Here is a 20,366-nt window from a genome sequence, read left to right as displayed (position 1 = left end):
TGGAAGGCTGGGGAAGCAATCCCTGTGCCGGGTCTATAATCAGCTGTGACGCACGGGGAGCCGCGTGCGCCATATGGGAAACGCCGTGGAGATGGGGCTCTGCCTGTGCTGCTACTGTGACACCCAGAAACAAGCCTTCCCCTTCAGATCAGCGATCAACAATTCATCTGATAACTGGAATGCAAAGGGAAAAGGTGCCAGTTTTCCCTGTGGTATGAGCCATGCTTTTTTAAGAGACGCTGCTGCCTTGGAACGCGGCACAAGCTGAGCTGCAGGGAACGTGTGACACGGTGACAAGCTGCACTACTCCTAACCCTGTGTTAGGTAGTGTTCTAACAGTGTACTAACCCTGTAGTCTGACATAACCTGAAAATTAAACTGCCAGTTCCACGGCTTGTTTGTGCAGAAGGCTGTTATTAAAACGTGGCAGCTGAATTAAGCGTTCAAAGGCAAAAATCTAGGCACCAAAAAACAAGCACCGTGGAGAAAAAGAGATTTACCAAGATTATCTGGAAATAATCATGGAATCCTTGAAATATAAGTGGTCCCAAAAGTCAAGGGCTTTTGGGTAGGACTCCTTCAACCATTGCATTGGAGCCTTGGATTAGCACAACAACACCCTTGACCCAACTGGTGCGCATAGAACTTCTGCTCAAAAAGTGACTGCAAACTGACTCAGCCTGTTCTCAGCTCCCGTGGATGAAAACACACATCCAGGATAAACGAGCCCAGCCTGCAGTGGCAGCGCTCACTTTGGAGGGAGCTGTCATAACTGTGAGCCTGTGCACCCCGAGGGATGGCAGATGTGAGAATCTGGGGGGTTCAGCTCGCAGCCGCCTTTGTTCGGTGCGTGAGGGACGAGCAGGGAGCCTTCAGCAGCAGCCAAGCAGGAACTGGGGAGAAACTAAAGCAGGGCAATTATAAAAATTCAAAAATAAAAATTAAAAAAAATATAAAAAATTAAAAAATTCAAAATTCAAAAAAAAAATTCGAAAATAAAAAATTCAAAAGTACAAAATCAACAATAAATCAATTATCAGAGCATCAGATGCTCTCCTCAGCCTAGACCAATGCAGAAATGCTCTGAACCAGGTGGCAAGTGTCTGTTCTGGCCCAAGCAGTGTGTCTGAAGAGAAACAGACACAAAATGCTGGGATTTGCTGAGTTTGTGTTTTTATAAGATTGAGAAGGTTTGTGTAGCTGTGATTTTTGCTGGAGAGGGCTCACAGAAAGCCACGGGACTGCCCAGCCCAAGCCACTGCCAGCCTGGAATGAGCCCCCAAAATTCAGCTCGAGCTCCTGCCTGCTCAGGCTTGCCAGGAATCAGCACTCAGGTAATCCATTTAAAAAGTCCAATAAGCTGAAGTCAGTGTTACCCTTACTACAACTATGTTGTCATTTTTACTACTTATTTGGAGAGCTTTTTTTGCTGTAGAACTACCAGGAATAGACAAATGCAGACAGATGACACAATTTGCCTGGGAGAGTGTAGCAGCTCCACGCAGCTATTGATCCCAGCTGGATCCAACACAGCACAAGGGAGGTCAGGGGAACAACCCCCAGCCATCACTCCTGCTCAGAGAAACGCCTGAAATTGAGAATTCCAAAAGAATGACTCGGGAGTGGAAACAAAATTAGATTCCCCATCAAGTTTGCAAATGTAGAACATCTCCAGCAGTTTCTGCCCGGAGCTCCTCCGCAGCCATGGACAAAAATCACACCGTCCTCCTGCCTAAATCCAGCAGTGTCCAGAAATACACTGAATATGCTCTGAAATACACTGAAAATACTCTTGAGTGCACAATGCCAAACAGTGTTTATAATGCACAATTAAGCCCTAAACTCACTTAATTCAGTTCCCTCTGTAAGACAAGTAGGGGAACCCTATTTTTTTTTAAATTTCCAACTGGGATCTGAAATCAAAAGCAGTTATTAACCTTTCTACTCATGACTAAAAATAATGATTTGAAAGGTAGGAGCAATCATAATACTTACATGTAAAAACAGATATTGCTTCTTGTTGAATTCACTTCAAATATAAGACATTTACCAGCATTCTGGATGTACAAACTAATGGAGAAGAAAATATTTACTCTTCACCTCCCCTTGGCAGATTACTGTGAGCTTTTTATACTTTGAAACATAAATACCTGAAATTATCTGACTTAGCTCTAAAAACCCAAGCTGGAGTCCCAGGATACCTGAAAGCCACTAAAAACATGTTTGGAAAAATCAGCAATTAGGTTTTACCTTCTCTCCTCTCACAAGCCTTTCTCTTTTGCCTATTTTTTTTCTCTTCTTTTCAAAATTGCTGCAAAATTCCAATACTGAAATAACTGAAATGCCTCAGTTATCAAGATGGTTCACCCAGGTGAGGCGATGAGGTGGAGCTGTCCATTCCCCTCCCTCTAAGAGGCAGATATTAGGTGGACAGAGTAATTAATTTACAGATAATTAGATAATTGCGAAACAATTCCTGCAACTGGATTTATTTCCTTGTCTCAAGACAAGGTCTTGAAATAGAGGAAGATGAAGAGGGTTGGGTGCCTTCACTTGAGTGCTGTAAGATTTGAGTTCAGCTGGTCTGGCACTTGCTGCATCTGGAATAAGAATGGTGCTTTTTGATATTTGTAAAATATATTCTCCTTGTTCTCCTTCTGCTGAAGTGTTCCTGGCAATAAGTACCTCAGAGTCATGGCCTGCCAACAATGTGTGTTGAATCAAATGCAACTGCTGGAGTTAAGATCATGCAAAAGCATCCTGAATCCTTCCAGTAGACAAATTTCTGTTAGTCTTCCATTCTAATAAAAATTAGATAAATATAATTAAAAATGCCTTGACATTTCCCTCCAAGTGCATGGTATTATGTCCCTCAGTTTTTTATCACAGGACATGACAGACACCTGTACATTGATTTGTTGGGCAGGGAAAGCAGCCCAAATGCAGAATTAGCATTTGTTCTCTTCAATTTTGACAAGAGTAAGTTGTGTTTCAGACCTTATTGACTTAATAAATGCTGTCACCTTATTAATAAACACTTTCTTGCTCTCAGACATGTCCCTCAGTATTGCTTTTAGCCCACCATTAACTCTTCCAAGGCAACGAACAGTGTTTGGAGAGTCCCCCCTGCCCTGGGAGCAGGCTCCAGCGGTGACCCCGGCGACTCCTCCATTTTGGGGTAACCAGTGGTGGCCCTGGCACAGTCACACTCTGGCTCTGGAGGCAGCTGCTCCCAAATTCCCCCTGGCAAAGGTCAGGGAAGCAGCCAGAGCTCCGAGGATTGACCGAAACCCCCAGGGATGGGGTTACAGCCATTGCAATATCACTCCAATCAACCAAATAGGAGCTCCTTTCCATCAACGGTTAATCACAGGACTTCACTTGTCTCTAAGTTCCTGCAGTTGCCTTGACAGATGAGAGCACAATAATATAAATAAGAAATGACAGTTTACCAAAGAAGGTTAACATAAGGTCACGACCTTTTTCTACTTGACTTCTGCAGCTTATTCATGTGTGAAAACACGCTTTTGTAGCTGTAGCCTCAGCATCCCTTACAGATCTGGACTTCTGCCAACAACTGAGCTTTAAAATTACCATTTAAAATACCATTTAAAATGGTATTTATGTTCAGAAAATACCATTTCTGCATTTTGCGATGCTCAAGTAGAACTGCTTCGCTTCAGAATAAAACATGAAATGAGGATATCTCTGCATTTCACAGCCCATCTCCCTGACACAGCGCTGCCTCTGCTCCACAAACAAGGCACAAACCCATTCCCTCTGCCTTCCTCAGACCAGGGCACTCCTTTCTGAGCAAACCCACCTGCCCAGGCTGCCCCAGGAACAGCACACGGATGCACAGGGCACAGCATCAGCCTGACAGTCCTACACTGGTAAATGTCAAATATTAATTTGTCACATTATTTGTGCAGTGATTTAAAGCCAAATCCTGTCTCATCATTCATCTCCATCAGGCGCACGAGGAGCGGGAGGGAAGCAGGAGCTTTCTGTCACAATCTGAAATGCCTGCGCCAGGAGCTGCCAGGAAATATTTCTCTGTCAGAGAAGCAAACTGAAGTTCTGAGCATGAAGGCTGGAGAGTGAAAGCTGCAGAATAACATGGAGATAATTAGCTTTGAAAGGCTAATCAGGTCACTGCTCTGGCTGGCATTTCTATGGAGATGCACAGGCCTCCAGCTCGCCACATCTTACTCTCTATACGAGTATCCCTCACCAAAGTGAAGTAAGACCTTACAAACTACATAACTCTGAATGACATATCCTGCCAAAAGAACCCCCAGATAGCCAGGAAAGATCCCTACAAATAGCCAGGAAATATCCCTACAGCCTTTGGAATGAGGATAGACCCCACAGCACGGGTCTGTGCTGCCCAATCCCCTTCCCCGTGTGGGTCCAACCACACACAGAATCACTCAAGAATGAGAAGGTTTAATCAAAGATGATGCAATAACTATTTTAAGATTATCCCACATATTTTATGTGGTTGTGTTGTGCATATTCATGAAGTCTTGTGTCTTGCACACACCTTTGACACCCTAGAAGGTGGAGATGTTGAGCTTTGTCAGCTCATTCAAGCTGTGAAATGAGACCTTTGGGTCTCCAAAAAATATTTTTCACAAACCCCCAGCAATGCTTGATCAAAACAGCAGTGCACTTCACTAAGTTGTTGGTTAGTGAATTTTTATCCACTTTCCCTTCCTTAGCATTAAACAGCTACAAATGGCTAAAAAATATTTTAAAAAACCCAACAGTTCTCTCCCAACATCTTTCCCTTTTGTCAGAAGGATGCTCTATTTTGTTTCTGAAAAACACGATCAATCTTTCCAGTAATAATGACTTGCTGAATAAGATCTGTGCTACTTCCATGCTGCTTTCCTAACAATGCACCTTATTTGTACCTTGGCTTATAAAAAACCCCGTACACTGATCGATCATTGCAGGCACCCGTGAAATAAAACCAACCACGAGACAAATAATGGCAGCAGAACAATGGTGCCCATCTATTTAACGCCTGAGTTTAGACTAAGGGGTAACATAAAGCACAATGATGCCATAAAGGCAGAAAGAATGGAACAACCCAGAACAACAATAAACTTGATTCCTCCAAAACCACTGGTTAACCTGAATGAGGAGCTGTTTTACTCCTACCTGCAAAAATGACTCCTTTGAGCAGTGCAGAGGCATTAATAAAACCCCAGTACACGCCCTAGAAGTCCTTCCAGCAGCACTCAGTTTTGTTTGAGAGCTCACTTTTCCCTCATGCAGTAACCAACCACTGAGTTACTCATCTTGTACCACCTGATGGCCAGAAGTTGGCTGATGCTGGCCTCCTTGCAGGTCAGTACAGTCAAATTCTGTCATTGTCACCTCTGCAAAAGTTCAGGTGTATTTAGTGACACCACCACACCCACTCTGCTTTATGACTTGAGCACTTCCAGTTCACTGTTTTACGTTTTTGCCTGAGGACTTAAAAGAAATGGCCTCAAAACACTTAATAACATATTCCCCTGCAAATCCTGATCAGATTAAATACAGTACAAAAATCAAACACCTTAAGCTCTGTTTGAGTTTTTAAAGAGTGTCCAAATGCTTGAATTTAAAGTGTATTGTCAGAACTGAATTGTGCAGAAGGAACACTAATTTGACTGAATTATTAAAATAAGACTAGTCTAAAGGAAAAATGACTCATGCATGCTAAGGATTACGATGAGTAGGACTCCTGCTTTCAAAAACCTTGGGGTTTGGACAATTTTTATGCACTGAAAGCAGTAAGTAGGCATCAAAACACAGACCTGTGCACTGGCCCATGGGCATATAGCCAGTCAGCCCCCCTAAGAGGCAAGAGAGGTGAAGTAGCAGGGATCTGTGAATCATAAATGATATTCCTGGGCTGAGCTCTCCAAAGGCCGAAATGAAAACATGGAGGACCATAATGAAATACTTCAATCAAAATAACATAACCATCTACAGCTTATTTTCACTGTCAAGGTGGTTTTTAACTGACAGGTTGACATAGAAAATAATTCTATTGTCTTTTAGTGAAAAAAGGAGTGCAGTCAAACAAATTATAAAGGTGGGATAAATATGACCACAGACAAGAAACACATTGCTTTAGCCAAACCTTAAAATGGAGTTGGACAATGGCAAAATGAAATCTTGGAAGAAATGGATTTGTGAGACCCTGTGCAATGGGAAAAGCCAGAGAACAGAGTTTCTTGTGAGAAGATGATAATACAGCTCATGAAAAGCTGCCCTGAGATTAAAAAACTATCATCTCTGATGCATTTACTGCAGCACTGAAATGCAGGGGAGGTGCAATCCAGGCCCACAGCAGAGCACACCAGGTGATGTGGCAGCACGTCCCTGCTACCTGTGTTAGGGGAGAGCTCAGAAGAGGGAACTGCTCTGGCCTGGAGTACAGCACACCTTGGGTACCTCACACCTGACCTTCTGCAGCACCCAATGACGCACAAAATGTAGTGACTCTAGGTCAGCACATCATCTGGGCTTGTTTACAGCCACTCTGTTTGCCAGAGCCACACATTTCATTTTGTGTTCTAACACATTAAGTTTTTGCATAAGAACGAATTTTACCCTATAATGCACTAACTAGACTTAAATTTCCCTTAGGAAAAAGACAAATGGGTTTACATAGCATGTGGTTTTAAATCCTTTTTTATTCAGTTAATCTCTAGCTGTGGAATTGTGATTGAAATATGAAAATGTATGTGTATTTTCTGATAAGAGCCATTTTGCTTAAGAGACAGATGAAATATTATCAAGTGCATACACTTTCTTCAAGTTTTTCAGCTGATGACTGAAATCCCATAATCAGAACATGGCACAGCCAATCCAGGTTAAGTGATAACATTTTTTTTTCAACAAAATAAAACAAAACCCCAACCCTTTGAAGTGTTCTTACAGTTACATCTTCATAATCCAGACATGAGAAGATCCGCGCTCTCGACAACTCTGAGCACACGCTCTTCAGCTGGCTCCACATAAAAGCCAGCATTTCCTTCCCCTTCCTAAGTCTGCTGACTCCTTAATAGCAGTGAGACACGGTACAAAGCATTACCTGCACAGGATTTCCCATCTTCCCCCAGCTTCTGGCCAGCTGGACACTTGCAGTGGTAGCTGCCGATGGTGTTGCAGCAGCGCTCCTGGCAGCCGCCGTTCCCCGTGGTGCACTCGTTGACATCTGCCAGGAGAAAGCACAAGAAACCAGTGAGGGATGGGCACTGACCACAGTACCTGAAGGTCCGAGGATGGTTGTGTCTGGCTGATGTGAAAAACTGAGAATGTTTCTGAGATGAACAGCTCAGGACCCTGAAGCAACATCAGAAGCAGTGATGTCTGGCTATGCTGCTGAGCCCTTCCACTCAGCCAGGCTGTGCCAGGGGAGGTTTACATGGGGTACCAAAAAAAATTTCTTCACTGAAAGGATTGTCAAGCACTGGAACAGGGTGCTCAGGAATTGCTGGAGTCACCACCCTCAGAGGGATTTAAAAGATAAATATCATAGAATCATTACAGTTGGAAAACACCTCTGAGAACCTCCAGCCCAGCCATTAGGGGATGTGGCACTTGGGGACTTGTCCTCTAGGTAGGCTTGGCAGTGCTGGGTTAATGGTTGGACTCGGTGGTCTTAAAGGTTTTTCCAACCTAAAAGGTTCTTGCTCTCAGGTGAGACAGCAGAAAAGCCAGAAGGAGGAGGATTAAGCAGCAGAAGATATGCATCATCATGACTGTAAAAACCACAGGCAGTTACTTCGTATTATGGCACTCCTCATCCCCAAGGGAGAAATGAGGCTTTAAAAAAAACCCACTTAATTAGTTGGTAAAGAAAAATCATAAAAAAAATAATTTCACATTCATGCAAGAGAGTGAAAGCCTTTCAACTGCAACCCTTCAGTGTTAAAGACTAAGGTTTACCAAGGTTTGTTAGTCCTTTGATGAGCTCAAGTTTCATTTGACTGGTTCATTTCTGATCCTGGCTAAAAGCCACAGGTTAAAATAAATTTTTGAGGTGGTTTCAGACTATCAAAAAGCTAAAAGAAAAGTGTATCACAAAACACCAACTTTTGCTAAAGTGTGGGTGAAGAGGCACAAACCCACTAAAACCACCTCATTTCTCTACAGCTTTAGATTCAATGCAACGACTGACAAAATTATAATTTCTTTGTCCTCAGTGATACTGGAAAACACTAGCAGGCTATAAAGAAATAAAACATAATTCAGCTATCCCAGAGCTACATAACAAACCAAATCCTAACTCGCGTGAAGCCAACGAGACTCTTCTTGATTTCACGGGAACGCAATTCAAACAGAAACTTTTCCCGGAGAAAAACACTCCCCCCCTTCCTCCCCTCCAAAAACAAACGGCACCAAAATAACAGCGTGCGTCTGCTCGCTTCTCCTCAGCAAGAGATGGGGAGAACATATGACAGGAGGCAGATTTTGGACGTGTTCCTCCGAGCTCTGGGAGGAGGCACGCGAGCGCGCGGAGAGCGGCGCGCGGCCCCTTCCGAGCGGTTTGCTCGATGCGCCTCGTGGTGACAAACAGCAACAAGCCACAAAATAACCCAGCTCCACAGCTTCGACTTCTATTTATACTAACAGGGTTGAAAACTAATAAAATCTCCCTGCTCTTTTTATTTTTTTTTTTTTTAAACAAAATTAAGGGAAGAACTGGTTTATTCTTTAGCACGCACAATGTTACGTGACCTCCCGGTGCAAAATATTGACTGGGTGAGTGGTCTAGGATCTACAGCCCAATTTATTAACACCAGTGTCTATATTTTGAACCAAATTATTGGAACAAAACCTTTCTAGCTGAGGAGCTCATCATTATCCCCTTGATTTCACCAGGGTATAATCCATTTGGAAGTGCATAGTGCTGTTGCATGCTGATATATAGGAAGTTTCTCCTTTGATTGCAGAGTGTTCCTGTTAGCAATTAAAAATCTTTTCCTTCCTTGTTCAGCATAGAATGCTGTGGTCCAGCTATTGGTGCTGCATGACTGAAAACCTCATTTCCTCCTTCTTCTAACCCTACCCTCTTAATGCTCTGTCCAGGATTTCTTTGTCTCTGCCTTAATATTTGTTTTCCTCTTTTGATGAAATATTTTCATGCATTTCTTTGCTGCTTTTTACACCAGAAACCCAAAACTTCTTCTGCTATACTTATAAAACCTGACTGCATCTCCATGCACCTTTAAAACAAAAACCTTATTTAAAGCTAATCATCATAAAATAAACTATGATTTAACTTCTGAGTAAAGACACCAAAAAAAGCTTTTTTGACTCAGCTTTATTAGAGAGCAATCACACTAGAAGGAATATAGTGAGTAAGAATAAATCTAACCAGTTTTAGCCCTAATACTATGAAAATCTGCTCCCTAAGCATCTGCATCCTCTGCTGTCCTGTCTCCTGTTCAAGACCTTCCCCACTGCCTGCTCTCTGCCAAGCTGTTTTCTGCAACTCCATAATAAAGGTCAGATGTTGCCTCAGTCCAAAGAAGCACAAAAATAAATGATCTGAATGTGAAGCAATAAGGAATGTGTTTTACATTTGTAAAAGGCCGGGTCATAGAGCTTTTACAAGCCACAATCAGCTGTTCCATATTCCTAAAACAGAGTAGTCAGGATTTTAAAATCTGATTACAGCTTTGCCACTGAAAAAAAAATAAAAGAGGAAACTTAAAATAAACTCAACAAAAACAATTCTGTCAAATGATAAATTTCTGTCTGCTTTCCATATTCAATGTCACTCAAGGTCGCAAATATATTTTGCCTTTTGAATGGTGAGCAAAATGACAGAAAATTTCTGACGCGTAACAAGTCTGCCACGTTAGGTCTGAAAAAAGTTCAATGTTATCAAGCCTATCAATCCATCTGTAATGACATGCTGTAGGCACTTCAAAAAAAAAAAAAAAACAAATGTGATGTTTGCTACAGCAATGTTTCACATTTATTTATAGAGCCAATGTTGCAACACAAAAACATTATCCATGGGACATACTGGATGTGAGCCTTCAATCTTGCCATGGGAAAAATAATTGAAAACACCCTGCATCTAGATTAACTTGATATTAACTTTATGTATTATCTGTCTAGCATATATGTGTGGAGAAAAAAATACACAATATATTTTAAATCCAGTAGTATGTTAAAATATGGATTGCTGACGTGTGCCCATGTGCCACACTCCCTGCACTCGTGGTATTATCGATAGAATTATGTGAAAAGGTGTTTTTTCTCCAAAAATCTTATAAATTACTTAATATGGAAGGGAACATACCTTTTTTCCATGAAGCAGAACACCTTTGCCCAATTAACCCTTCCTAGGAACCACATGCTAAATGGAGAAGGACAATTCCAATCCCTTCACTTCTCTGTTCTTGTTAATGCTATTCCATCTGAAAACGTCACACATCCTCAGCTCCAGGGAAAACAGCCCTTCACCAAGTTTTTATGAAAATGTAGGTGATTTCAGATTTCCTACAAACAAATGAAGGCTTTATGTAAAAGCAGACATTGGACAAAGCAGTTTGCATTGGTAATTCCAGCTTGAAATCTAACAGCAGCGACCTGCTCTATCACTAGCTCTCAAAAGCAGAAAGCAGATGAAGAAAAATCAGTGTGAAAAGCAGAAACAGGTGTTGGCATCAGGGCAGAAATCTCCTCTCCACTGAGCTGCTGGTGAGGGCTCTGCAGGGTCTGCACCTGGAGCTCAATTCAGCATCTCTAAAATCCAGTGAGGGATTAAACCTGTCCTGAGCACAGCACTGGCCAGAGCTGGGCAGGGAGAAAGCACCTGCAATGAGCAGGGGCTCAGCTCTGCAACAGGAAAACCATGAAGTGAAAGACCATCTAATTTTGGCAAGTTTGTATGTTTAAATCAGTGGAACACAGCACTTAACTCACTGCCTACAGCTTAAGGTATTTTTATTTTCCCCATACGACGAGTTTAATGCCATATTCATTACTATCAAGACCAATTTTTAAGATAACAAAAGGAATCTCGTGACTGCCACACAGTATTTAAAACCCATTTTCAAAGGTTTCTGTATTTATCAGCTGCATATGAGCAATGACTTCATTCACTTAAGGCAGATGCATGCAGATTTGCCATGTGGGTGCCCAGTTTTGGGGCTAACCCGTGCTCTGACCCATGAGCCACTGACCCCAGCACGTGTCAGAGCTCCCTGGACTTGAAATAAATCACTGAAGTGGAATAAAATCTGTAAAATCATTGCCATTGTTATTGCAATCCTGCCTGAACAAAGCCCACCAGCACGGAGCAGGGAGGTGATTTTGATTAGTTTAAAAGCGTTAGGGGAACACACCCAGCTTCAATCAGGGGTCACAGCAAGCACAACACATTCATTTAGAAGGAAGACAACATTTCATTAACAACACTTGGGACCTTCTCCTGAAGACTGTGATGAAGATGGGCTGATTTCAGGAATCTAAATGTTAAATATCTTTCAGAAAGAGTTTGATTCCTCTCTCCAGCAGGCACTGGGAGCTTCTATTGAGTTTTATAGCCATTTAAAGATGTGAATTCCTAACTCAGAAAACACAAATGCAGTTGGGCAAAATAAACCAAACCAAACCCTCATAATGGTTAGGATCAAAGTCTAAATATAGTTTATCATGTACACCTCAAATCATCCTATATGCATACTTTAATATAAGGTGTAGAACTGCAACTCTCTTACAATTTGCTTGTATAAGGAGGTATTCTAGGCAAGTGTCTGTAAATCACAATGCTCATTTGACAACTTCTCATACGTTGATCTAAATAATTTGATTCAAGATTTAAAAAACGCTGGAGATCCAAAAAAAAAAAGTACCTCTTTAAGTTTTACACGCTGTTTTTTTGGTTTTTTTTAATTACAGCTTGGATGGTCTGCAACCAAAACCATATGTCTAAAAAATCCTGAAACCTGAGAAAGTTGATTTGAACTTTAAAGGCCACTCACTGCTATGATGCAACGTAGCACACATGCACATATATCAAAATTACACATACACATAATGTAATGAACAAACACACTGGGACAGGCTGCCAGGCACAACACTTGCACCCCAAAGGCTGCGTTTGTCTTTTGGTTTCCTGCAGAAAGCTTTGCAGCAGTTGTCTGTGAGCAGTAATTGTCTCTAAAACATAAATTACATACATCACTTCCAGCACTAACCATAAATTATCCACCTGAGTAGCAAACAAAGCTGCTCGTTCTGATAGTCAGCACAGCCCTGCCCGGCTATTGATTAAGCAGTCTCAATGCTTTATTAGGTTTTCTTCCCCCACAAAGTCAATACCAGGATGAATATTTCTTCTTGGGCTGTTATGAAGTATCGTAAATCTGAGTCATTATTAACAAGCGCCTGATTAGTGGAGCAAAGTTATCGGAGAGTTTGGCACAGGCTCCTGGAGCCTCCCCTCCCAGCAAACACCCATCACTGCCACTGTTCCTGCTGGCTGCTCTGCTCCTTGTGCTTCCACAAGTTAGCACCTCCTTTTTCCAATTTTTTTTTAATATTTTAATTAAGGAAATTGCTGCTGCACTCATTGCTCTTTATCCCCATGCCACATTCCCATATGCAGAGAGCATCCATCACACAACGAGTATGTGCATGGCCCCTGTTCCCCAGGGATGGGGGGCTCTGCCATGGCTTGCTTTCTTTTCTTACTGTGGCACTAAAGCATTTCATTTAATTCAACTTAGATGCAAAACCAAAAGCAAACAAAGCTCCTTGTTAAATATACTTAGCCAGCATTCATTTCTCCTTATTAAAATCATCATCTGAAGGAAAAAAACCAAAACCAAACACGTTCATCAATCATTTGCACTTGCTCGCATTAAGAACAACTCCTTTGAAGTCAGAATAAAATCCTGTGGGGGGAAAACAGAGACTCAAAGTTTAAATAGGTGAAACCACAAGCTCTTAAAGCCCAAGATGCTGCTGTGTTAGACTGGGCCTGTAGCTCATCTTGTGCCACTACAGGTACAGAGATGGCCCCTTCCACCCCAAGCTCTCCTACACCACAGACCAGACTCAGCTCTTAAACTGGCACTTAGCTCTTAAACTGGCACTTAAACGTCCTTTTAAAAATCTCTATCCCTGGTCACGGCAATCCTCCGTAACCATATACACGCCTGCTCACTTTTTAAAATTTTTCTTCTTCTTTTTTATTCCTAACGTCCTGCACATTGATGACATTTTGCAACAACGACTTCCAAAACCCAACCGTTACATGAAAAAACACCAGCTTTGATACCTTTTGATATCTTTCCCTTTAGAATTCTGTGTCAAACAGAAGTTACTTCCTAGAAGTGAAATGCAGAATGACCTAGATCACGCCCAAAGTTTCCCTCTGTTCACTAAATAGAACTAAACTGAGAGGTGGAGCTGGGAGAAGGTCTGTCAGCGTACAATGAAACCCTGTAATGGTGCTCATTTTTAAACTATGTTTTGCCAGCCAAGGTATGAATAATGCAACCAAACAGCCCAGAACATCTGAATAAAGCAGCAGCAGCCTAGCGGATGCTAATTGGCAGCAATTGGCGCTGATTGTGGAGTGCGGCTGGAGCTGTGATTACAAACAGAGCTGACGCAGCCAGCCCAAACCTCAAGTGCTGCTGCTGCAATTAAAGATATTTTATCAAATTAGACAAGTGTTTGCCTTTCCCTGCTATGATGGTTATGAGCAAAACATAAAAGAAAGCCTGGCTGGCGGTGTGGCACCTTCCCCACTCTGCCGCGGTGAGTTCCTTTCTGCTTTGACTTTTTATGCCACAAAATGGAACTCTTTTAGAAATAATTCAGGGCCTCTGCAGTGCCATCCTTAAAAGCCCTTGCTTTTGTCTAGAAGTGCTTTTGCCCTAAAAATGCATCTCTTTGCAGTGTACCTGACTTCCAGCCCCGACAAGTGCTGGTTATGCACACACAAACACGGAAAGGCTTTGAACTTCCCAAGTCTGATCTCACAATAAGCCCCCAGTGATTTTGCAGGCAGGTAAACACTCTCCAAACATCACTTCCAAGGCAGTGGCTCTCAGTGAGGCTTCAGGACTCTTAGCAGCTGCATTGATGTTTGGAGTGCTAAGCCCCAAGCACAAGCCCCACAGTTGACTCCAGCCAAGCCAAGTCCTGGTGCCCAAAGGAGAGTTCAGAAAATGCACTTTGAACTCCAGACATCCCTGCACCCTGCTGCCCTCTGCTTTCCTCAGGGAGCAAGTCACTAAACCACTTGGTCATGAACTAAGGTTGGCTCTTTGCTCATATTTTCTGTTATCTCCAACTCTCCTCTCTTGCTTCTGGATCTCAGGAAAATTAGCATGAACTTCTGCCTTTTCTCCAGTTTCCTGTAAACATCTATAAAGCAGGTCAGCAAAATTGAATTTAAAAATATATAGAAAAAAACCCCATGTGATAGGTCATTTCTGAAAGCTTAGCATTTACAGTAATTTTTACAGATCTCCATGAGAACCAAAAAAAAAAAAAATCAAGGTTATGCAAATGTATGGAAGTTTTCAGGCCACGAGAGCTGGAGAGTGACAGCCAGTGTCATAGAAAAGTGTGACTAACCTTAAGATACCCATGGGTTAGCCAGGGCCAACATCCTCAGGACCAAACAAGCTCAGAGACCACAGCACTGGCATCAAAAAGGAACAGCAAGGAAGCAAAGGCAGCACTTTGTGTACTCTCTCAACCTGTATTTTAAGGGATTTATGTCAGGTGCTCTGAAGAGCACGGCACTGATCCAACACAGCAATAACAAAAACCAGAGATAAAGATAGATGAGCACGTTGGTGCTGCCTTTGAGGCTCCCCAGGATGAAAGGGGAATGAACAATTTCAAACAGAAATAAATGCTTGTTCCAAGCAAAACCTGTAAGGATGGGTCAGATTCTACCAATTTAGTGGTAGCACACCACGAGCAACGTGGGGTGTTGAGAAGCTCTGCTGTAATATTACTCAAAAATCTGTGTACAGCAGCAATCCGAGTTTGTGACAGCAGGAGTGTGAGGGGATGAGCTCGAGCCAGCAGGATGCAGGAGCAGGGAACTGAGGGCTGCAGGGATGGCTTATCTGGAAATCAGCTCCCAAACATTCAGGGAAAGGACACAAATCACAGCTTTAGCTTCTAGCTGCAGAACAGACAACAAAGAAAAGTCTTGTTGGAAGTGGAGAATAAAGTGTTTATTCCAGCTTTGTCCCTGTATTTACTGTGTCCTCAGAAGAACTCATCAATCTGAGCAAGAGAATGTCTCCTGTCTATACAAATATGAAACAAATGTCCCAAAACCAGAGTGTCCTTGTGTCCACTGCAATGCTGTGGGAAAGGGACACCTGAAGCACTACCCAGCCAATTTTGGTACTCCACAGCCAATTTTGGCACTCCACAGCCAATTTTGGCACTCCACAGCCAATTCTGTTATTCAATCCACACCAGAGCAGCTCTGCCCTGGTCCAAAGCAGTCCCTGATGCTGCAGTGCCAGGATTTCAGGTGACGAGTGATGGTGCTGCCACAAGGGAACCCCCAAACCAGAAAATGTCCAACCCCTCCCTGCCCACAGTCCCCTGTGCAGGACTGAGCCCCAAGCACAGAAGCTGCTGCTTAACCTACAAACAGGCTGAGTGTTACAACAGAATGGGCTGAGCAAGCTGACAAATTAGGCAGCTTAAATCTCAGGGCATTCCTATTGTAATAAGCCAGTTCCTTACAAACTGTGCTTTTTCATAATATAATTAACCCCAGCAATAAGCATGTGAGCAAATGAGTTCATTTTTCACATGAATAATGGAAACGTTTCTTTCTTTTTTCTCTTTTCTTTTCCTAAACCATTACGAGCAGAAATTAATATAAAAAATTTCTCAGCAGAGAAAGGATGATGTGCGCTGGCTTCTAGTTTAGAATAGGAATTCATTACAGAGATTTAAATGGAAGCTCCAATTTTCTTTCCTTATTTTCTTAATATTTGTCCTTGCCAGTCTAATCCAAAACTTTGCTCATCATCAAGATCTAGCCTGGGGTTAGATCAAACAGCCTCTGCTATGGCCTGAAATGGGCTGAATTTCTCTTCCTTCCCATATCTCCTTACTATTTTCTTCCATCTTTTGTTTTCCATTTCTAGAAGATCTTTCTAGCAGTCCTGTGGGCAGAATTACTCACTGCCCTGAGAAAAATCCTGTGCTAACTTTAAATGTAAACTCACTCCACTTCCTACTACAGAAAACAACATTTCTGTCATCATCCTCTGTGTGGCTGAAACACAACCTACAACCAGGTCACTCCTTTACAAGAGACACAAATGGGAACTGGTAATTCAGTTTACAGAAGAGTAAACTGTAAGAACTGGCAGAAGTGTAAGGCACAGGCACTTCCAGAAACTGATCTTGTGTGTCAAGGGCAAAGCAACCCATGGGAAGAAAAAAAAAAAAAAAAAAAAAAAAAGAAAGATTAAATCCTCATCAGTTTAATTTGTAAAGAAACCCAAGGGAAGTCATTATTCTCAGAGACTCCATTGCCTGATTTGTCTTATGAATTCTTCCAACTTCTCTGACACCAACAGGTGCTGTTAACTATTGCTGACTGAAATTGCTGCTGGCTGGCCCTGCTGAAAGGGAGTCCCTTCAAAAGGCAAAAAATGGCATTTAGTACTGAACAGGAGCTAAATATTGCAGAGATCTGAATCCTGCTCATCAGAAACAGCAGCCAGGTGAGCATCCTTTAGCTGAAAGGGAATTCCCATTAAGAAATTCAACCAGGGCACTTCAACTTGAACATGGAGTTACATCAAGCTTGGAAAAAGAGGGATGTACAAACCATTAGCTTCCATGCAGATTCCACCAGTGACAACCTCAAAGCACAGAACTGAAGAAATGGGATTTTCTCTCTCCAGTTAAATTAACAATGAGGAGCAGAGCACAGCTGGGATTTCTCAGGGCCTTTCCCAGCAGGACAGAGCAGCTCAGAACCCTCCTCTAAACCAAACAAACCAGCCCCAGCGAGGTGGGGTAAGGCAGACGCTCTGCAGAAAGAACAATTTGGCAGCCAGCTCCCTCAGCCTGACACCAGCATTTGAACCTGGGACCTTCCCTGCTCCTGCTCATACATGTGCTCACCACGTGTGGCTGCTGCAGGGAGCAGGCTCAGCCCCACACCCCAGCAATTCTGCTAATGAAAATACGGGATCCCAAGGTTTTTCCACAGGACCAGTGTCAAAGGTGATCACAGGCAGAAATTAGAGCGCTGAAATTGTTAATCCTGCATGGCTGAAATTAATTCGTACCAGAGCAGGAAGAGTCAGTTTCGTCTAACCCAAACTTCACATTCTGGTTCCCAACACAAACTAAATTTGCCTTTTTAATCTCTCTGGATGTCAGGCATCTGGTCTTGCTGGAAAGCCATACCCTATTTTTTCAGGGGGTATAACCAAAGAGAAATTTTCATTTATGTTTTCAGTGAGACATGAGTGTCTCTTCAGCTTAAATAATTTAAAACTTCAAAGTTACTACATGACTTGGTCTTTTTATATATGATCACTTTACACCTTAAAACATGTGTTCCTCTATCTCTCTCCCTGCAAACAGCTGACATATTTTCATGTTCTTCACTCTTAAGCAAGTGTGTACCATAGTAAAATATTAACATCAAACCACACTCCTGTAAGATTGTTTGGTTCAGGATAACAAACTCTGTTTTTTTGAGCAACAGTAAGGTCAAAGTATTAAATTTAAATCTCTTAAACAGAATGTGCATTAGAAATAAACTCAGAGTTTTAAAGATCTATTGAAAATGTTAAAAAATTAAAAACAGACAGCAAAGGGCAAACACTACAAGGAGAGAAAAATTCTAATAGGGCCAGAGGGCTGTGTAAAAATAAATACATATCCAGCACACACTTGTGTGCAGCACACCTAACGTCGGCAAAGACAAGTATATTCCACAGACACGTGTATTGTTTGGAGTCTGAGCCCTGTTTTCAGAAGAGGAGGAAGTAAATCAATAAATATGTTTACCTTGATCTTTGGCTCACTCTTACAGACCACTCAGAGCATCTCATTTAGCCAAAGCTCACCAAACCCAGCGCTGCAGCTCTTCAGCTGGCAGAAAAACAATGTGCGTCAGAGCATCCAAGGCTGAGCAACCTGGCCTGAGCACATCCCAGCCTGGCCTGGGCACTGATTAAAACCAAAATCCTTTCAGCTACATGAATAAAACACCCCCAAACCTGAGCAGCAAGGCAGGGCTGCCGCAGCGCCGCGGGTCGATGCCATTCACAGCTCAGGTTTCCACGTTGAGAATTCCACCCTTCAGTTCCAATCAAAAAAGAAATTCCTCACATTCAAGCCAGGCTAATTACTTTTTTGCATGGAAGAGGCAGCCAAACTCCCTGTGACGCACAAAGGGGAAGTGTGATCTATGAGCAGAGCACATCCACCACAGCGTTATGGATGGTTCTGGAAATGCAGCCAGAAACAGACGTCGCTCCCAACATCGCCGCTGTTGCCAACAGTTACCACCTAATGCTGTCTGAGAGGCTGCACTGATGTCGTGTTCAAAGGGAAAGGCAAAGCCTCTGGTGTCTCAGATCCCACATTAAAGCTGGCAACGGGGAGCTCTAACACCAGGAGGATATTCCTGGAGGAGGCAGCGATCGCCGTCCCCACGTGGGATGCGGCCGCTGCCTGAGCATCCCTGCGTTTTACACAAAAAACAACAAACCTCCCCAAAACCCCGAGAGCTGGCCTGGAGCTCTCTGCTGAGGGAATGAATGCAGCAAGACCATAAACTATTCCTCCATTACAGGATATTCCAGTTATTAATTTAACTTTTTCTGCACTGCCTCTTTGTCCCAGCCAGGAGTGTAAAATGATTGATTCTACTAGATACTCATACCTCCTAATTTCACTAAATACTTGTATCTCTTCTCCAGGATACCTGCACTATGACCATTAACAAAGAGTGAAAAGTGCAGATAATGTGTGAGCATTTCTCCGTGTTTATTTTTTGTAACACAGAAAAGGTGTCAACAGTGGCCAACACAGGTAATGCTAATACCTGGTTATTACACCACTAGGGCAAAAGACCAGAGGTTCAAAGATGGAAGAGGAGGAAATTAACAGTTTAACTTGACAGGCAAACTTCTACAAAACATAAAGCTAAGAAGGACAATTTATTAGTATTAGACAACCCAAAATTATTAATGGAAATTTTTAGAATTCTTGAGCATCCAGCCACACCATAGACCTCTGAAATGCACATTTTAAAACACAACTACTTCTCCTTTACATCTTTCTCTTTTTAGAGATCACTTTCTGAAATTCCTTTTGTGCATTATCAAAGGAACCAAGAGACAGCTTTTCCAGGAAGAAATCTCTTGGATTAGGCAAAGACCAACAAATCTCCTTAGGCCAAGATTTAGGCTGTGTTAACTGCTCCCATAACCCTGCAACCCAGAGGGGCAACACTCCCCTGTAAAACAGACCTCAAGCTTAACTTACAATATCTGCTTCATCTTCAGGTGAAAGTTCTTCACAAGGTGCAAAATACTTTCAAACATTTTTTTTCCTTATTTCTTCCTTCTCCCTCACCTCGACAGTCCCATGCTTCCAATTAAATTAAAAACTGGACCAGTGCAGTTGTGTGGGATTTTCCCCTCCAATGCTAAAGTATAATTATAAAATGGGGGGAATAAAATTACAAATTCCACCAAGGTCATTAATGTACAAAATGCAAATTGTCTCCCATTTGTCAAAGACCCTGGGGAAGTCTAGAGATAATTGAAATGATAGATGGAACAGAGGAGACTAACTGCTAATGGTCTGTATATCAATGAATCAATGTCACATTTATGAAGGGCTTTGGGAAATTATTCTAAATACTTCATCTACAACAGCTGAAGTTTAGCCTACTTTTTCTTTTTAATGCTGAAAATATAATGAAAAAGTTCACTTTGTAGTTACACAAGTGTAAACCTGGGGTAATTTAAGGTGGATGGCACAAAATTGAAGTGCTACTTATGTTTGTGCCAGATGTGGTCAAAATTGTCAGGTACTGGGGATTATGGGATAAATAAAAGCAATATGTATTTCAGAGATAATCAAATATAGGACCAACTTTGTCCTCAAAGCATTTAACTCAGCTATTCACCTTTGCAACCCATTTTCTTCAGAATATGAATAAATAAAAAAAAATAAAAAAAACAATTTCTGTGCTTTTCTATTTTCCTCCTATTTTCAATTACAAACTCAACTGCTCAGATCAGGGGCTGTTTTCAGGTGCATTTATGGGGCACTGACCAAATAGGAACAGGGAGCAGAGA

General features: G+C 42.2%; 1 protein-coding gene across 1 annotated transcript in view; it reads right to left on the bottom strand.

The window, feature by feature from the left end:
* LOC132077649 (multiple epidermal growth factor-like domains protein 6) overlaps positions 1–20,366 on the bottom strand; it is a 189,718-nt gene that overhangs the window by 79,508 nt on the left and 89,844 nt on the right. Inside the window, exon 5 of the mRNA XM_059479473.1 lies at positions 7,100–7,222. Coding sequence (XP_059335456.1) covers positions 7,100–7,222 — 123 coding nt within the window. The remainder of the gene's footprint in view (positions 1–7,099; positions 7,223–20,366) is intronic.

The sequence above is a fragment of the Ammospiza nelsoni genome, chromosome 10 (genome assembly GCF_027579445.1).
Source record: "Ammospiza nelsoni isolate bAmmNel1 chromosome 10, bAmmNel1.pri, whole genome shotgun sequence".
Taxonomy (NCBI): Eukaryota; Metazoa; Chordata; class Aves; order Passeriformes; family Passerellidae; genus Ammospiza; species Ammospiza nelsoni.
The sequence above is the reverse complement of the archived record's forward strand: the minus strand, read 5'-3'. Positions and strand labels throughout refer to the sequence as shown.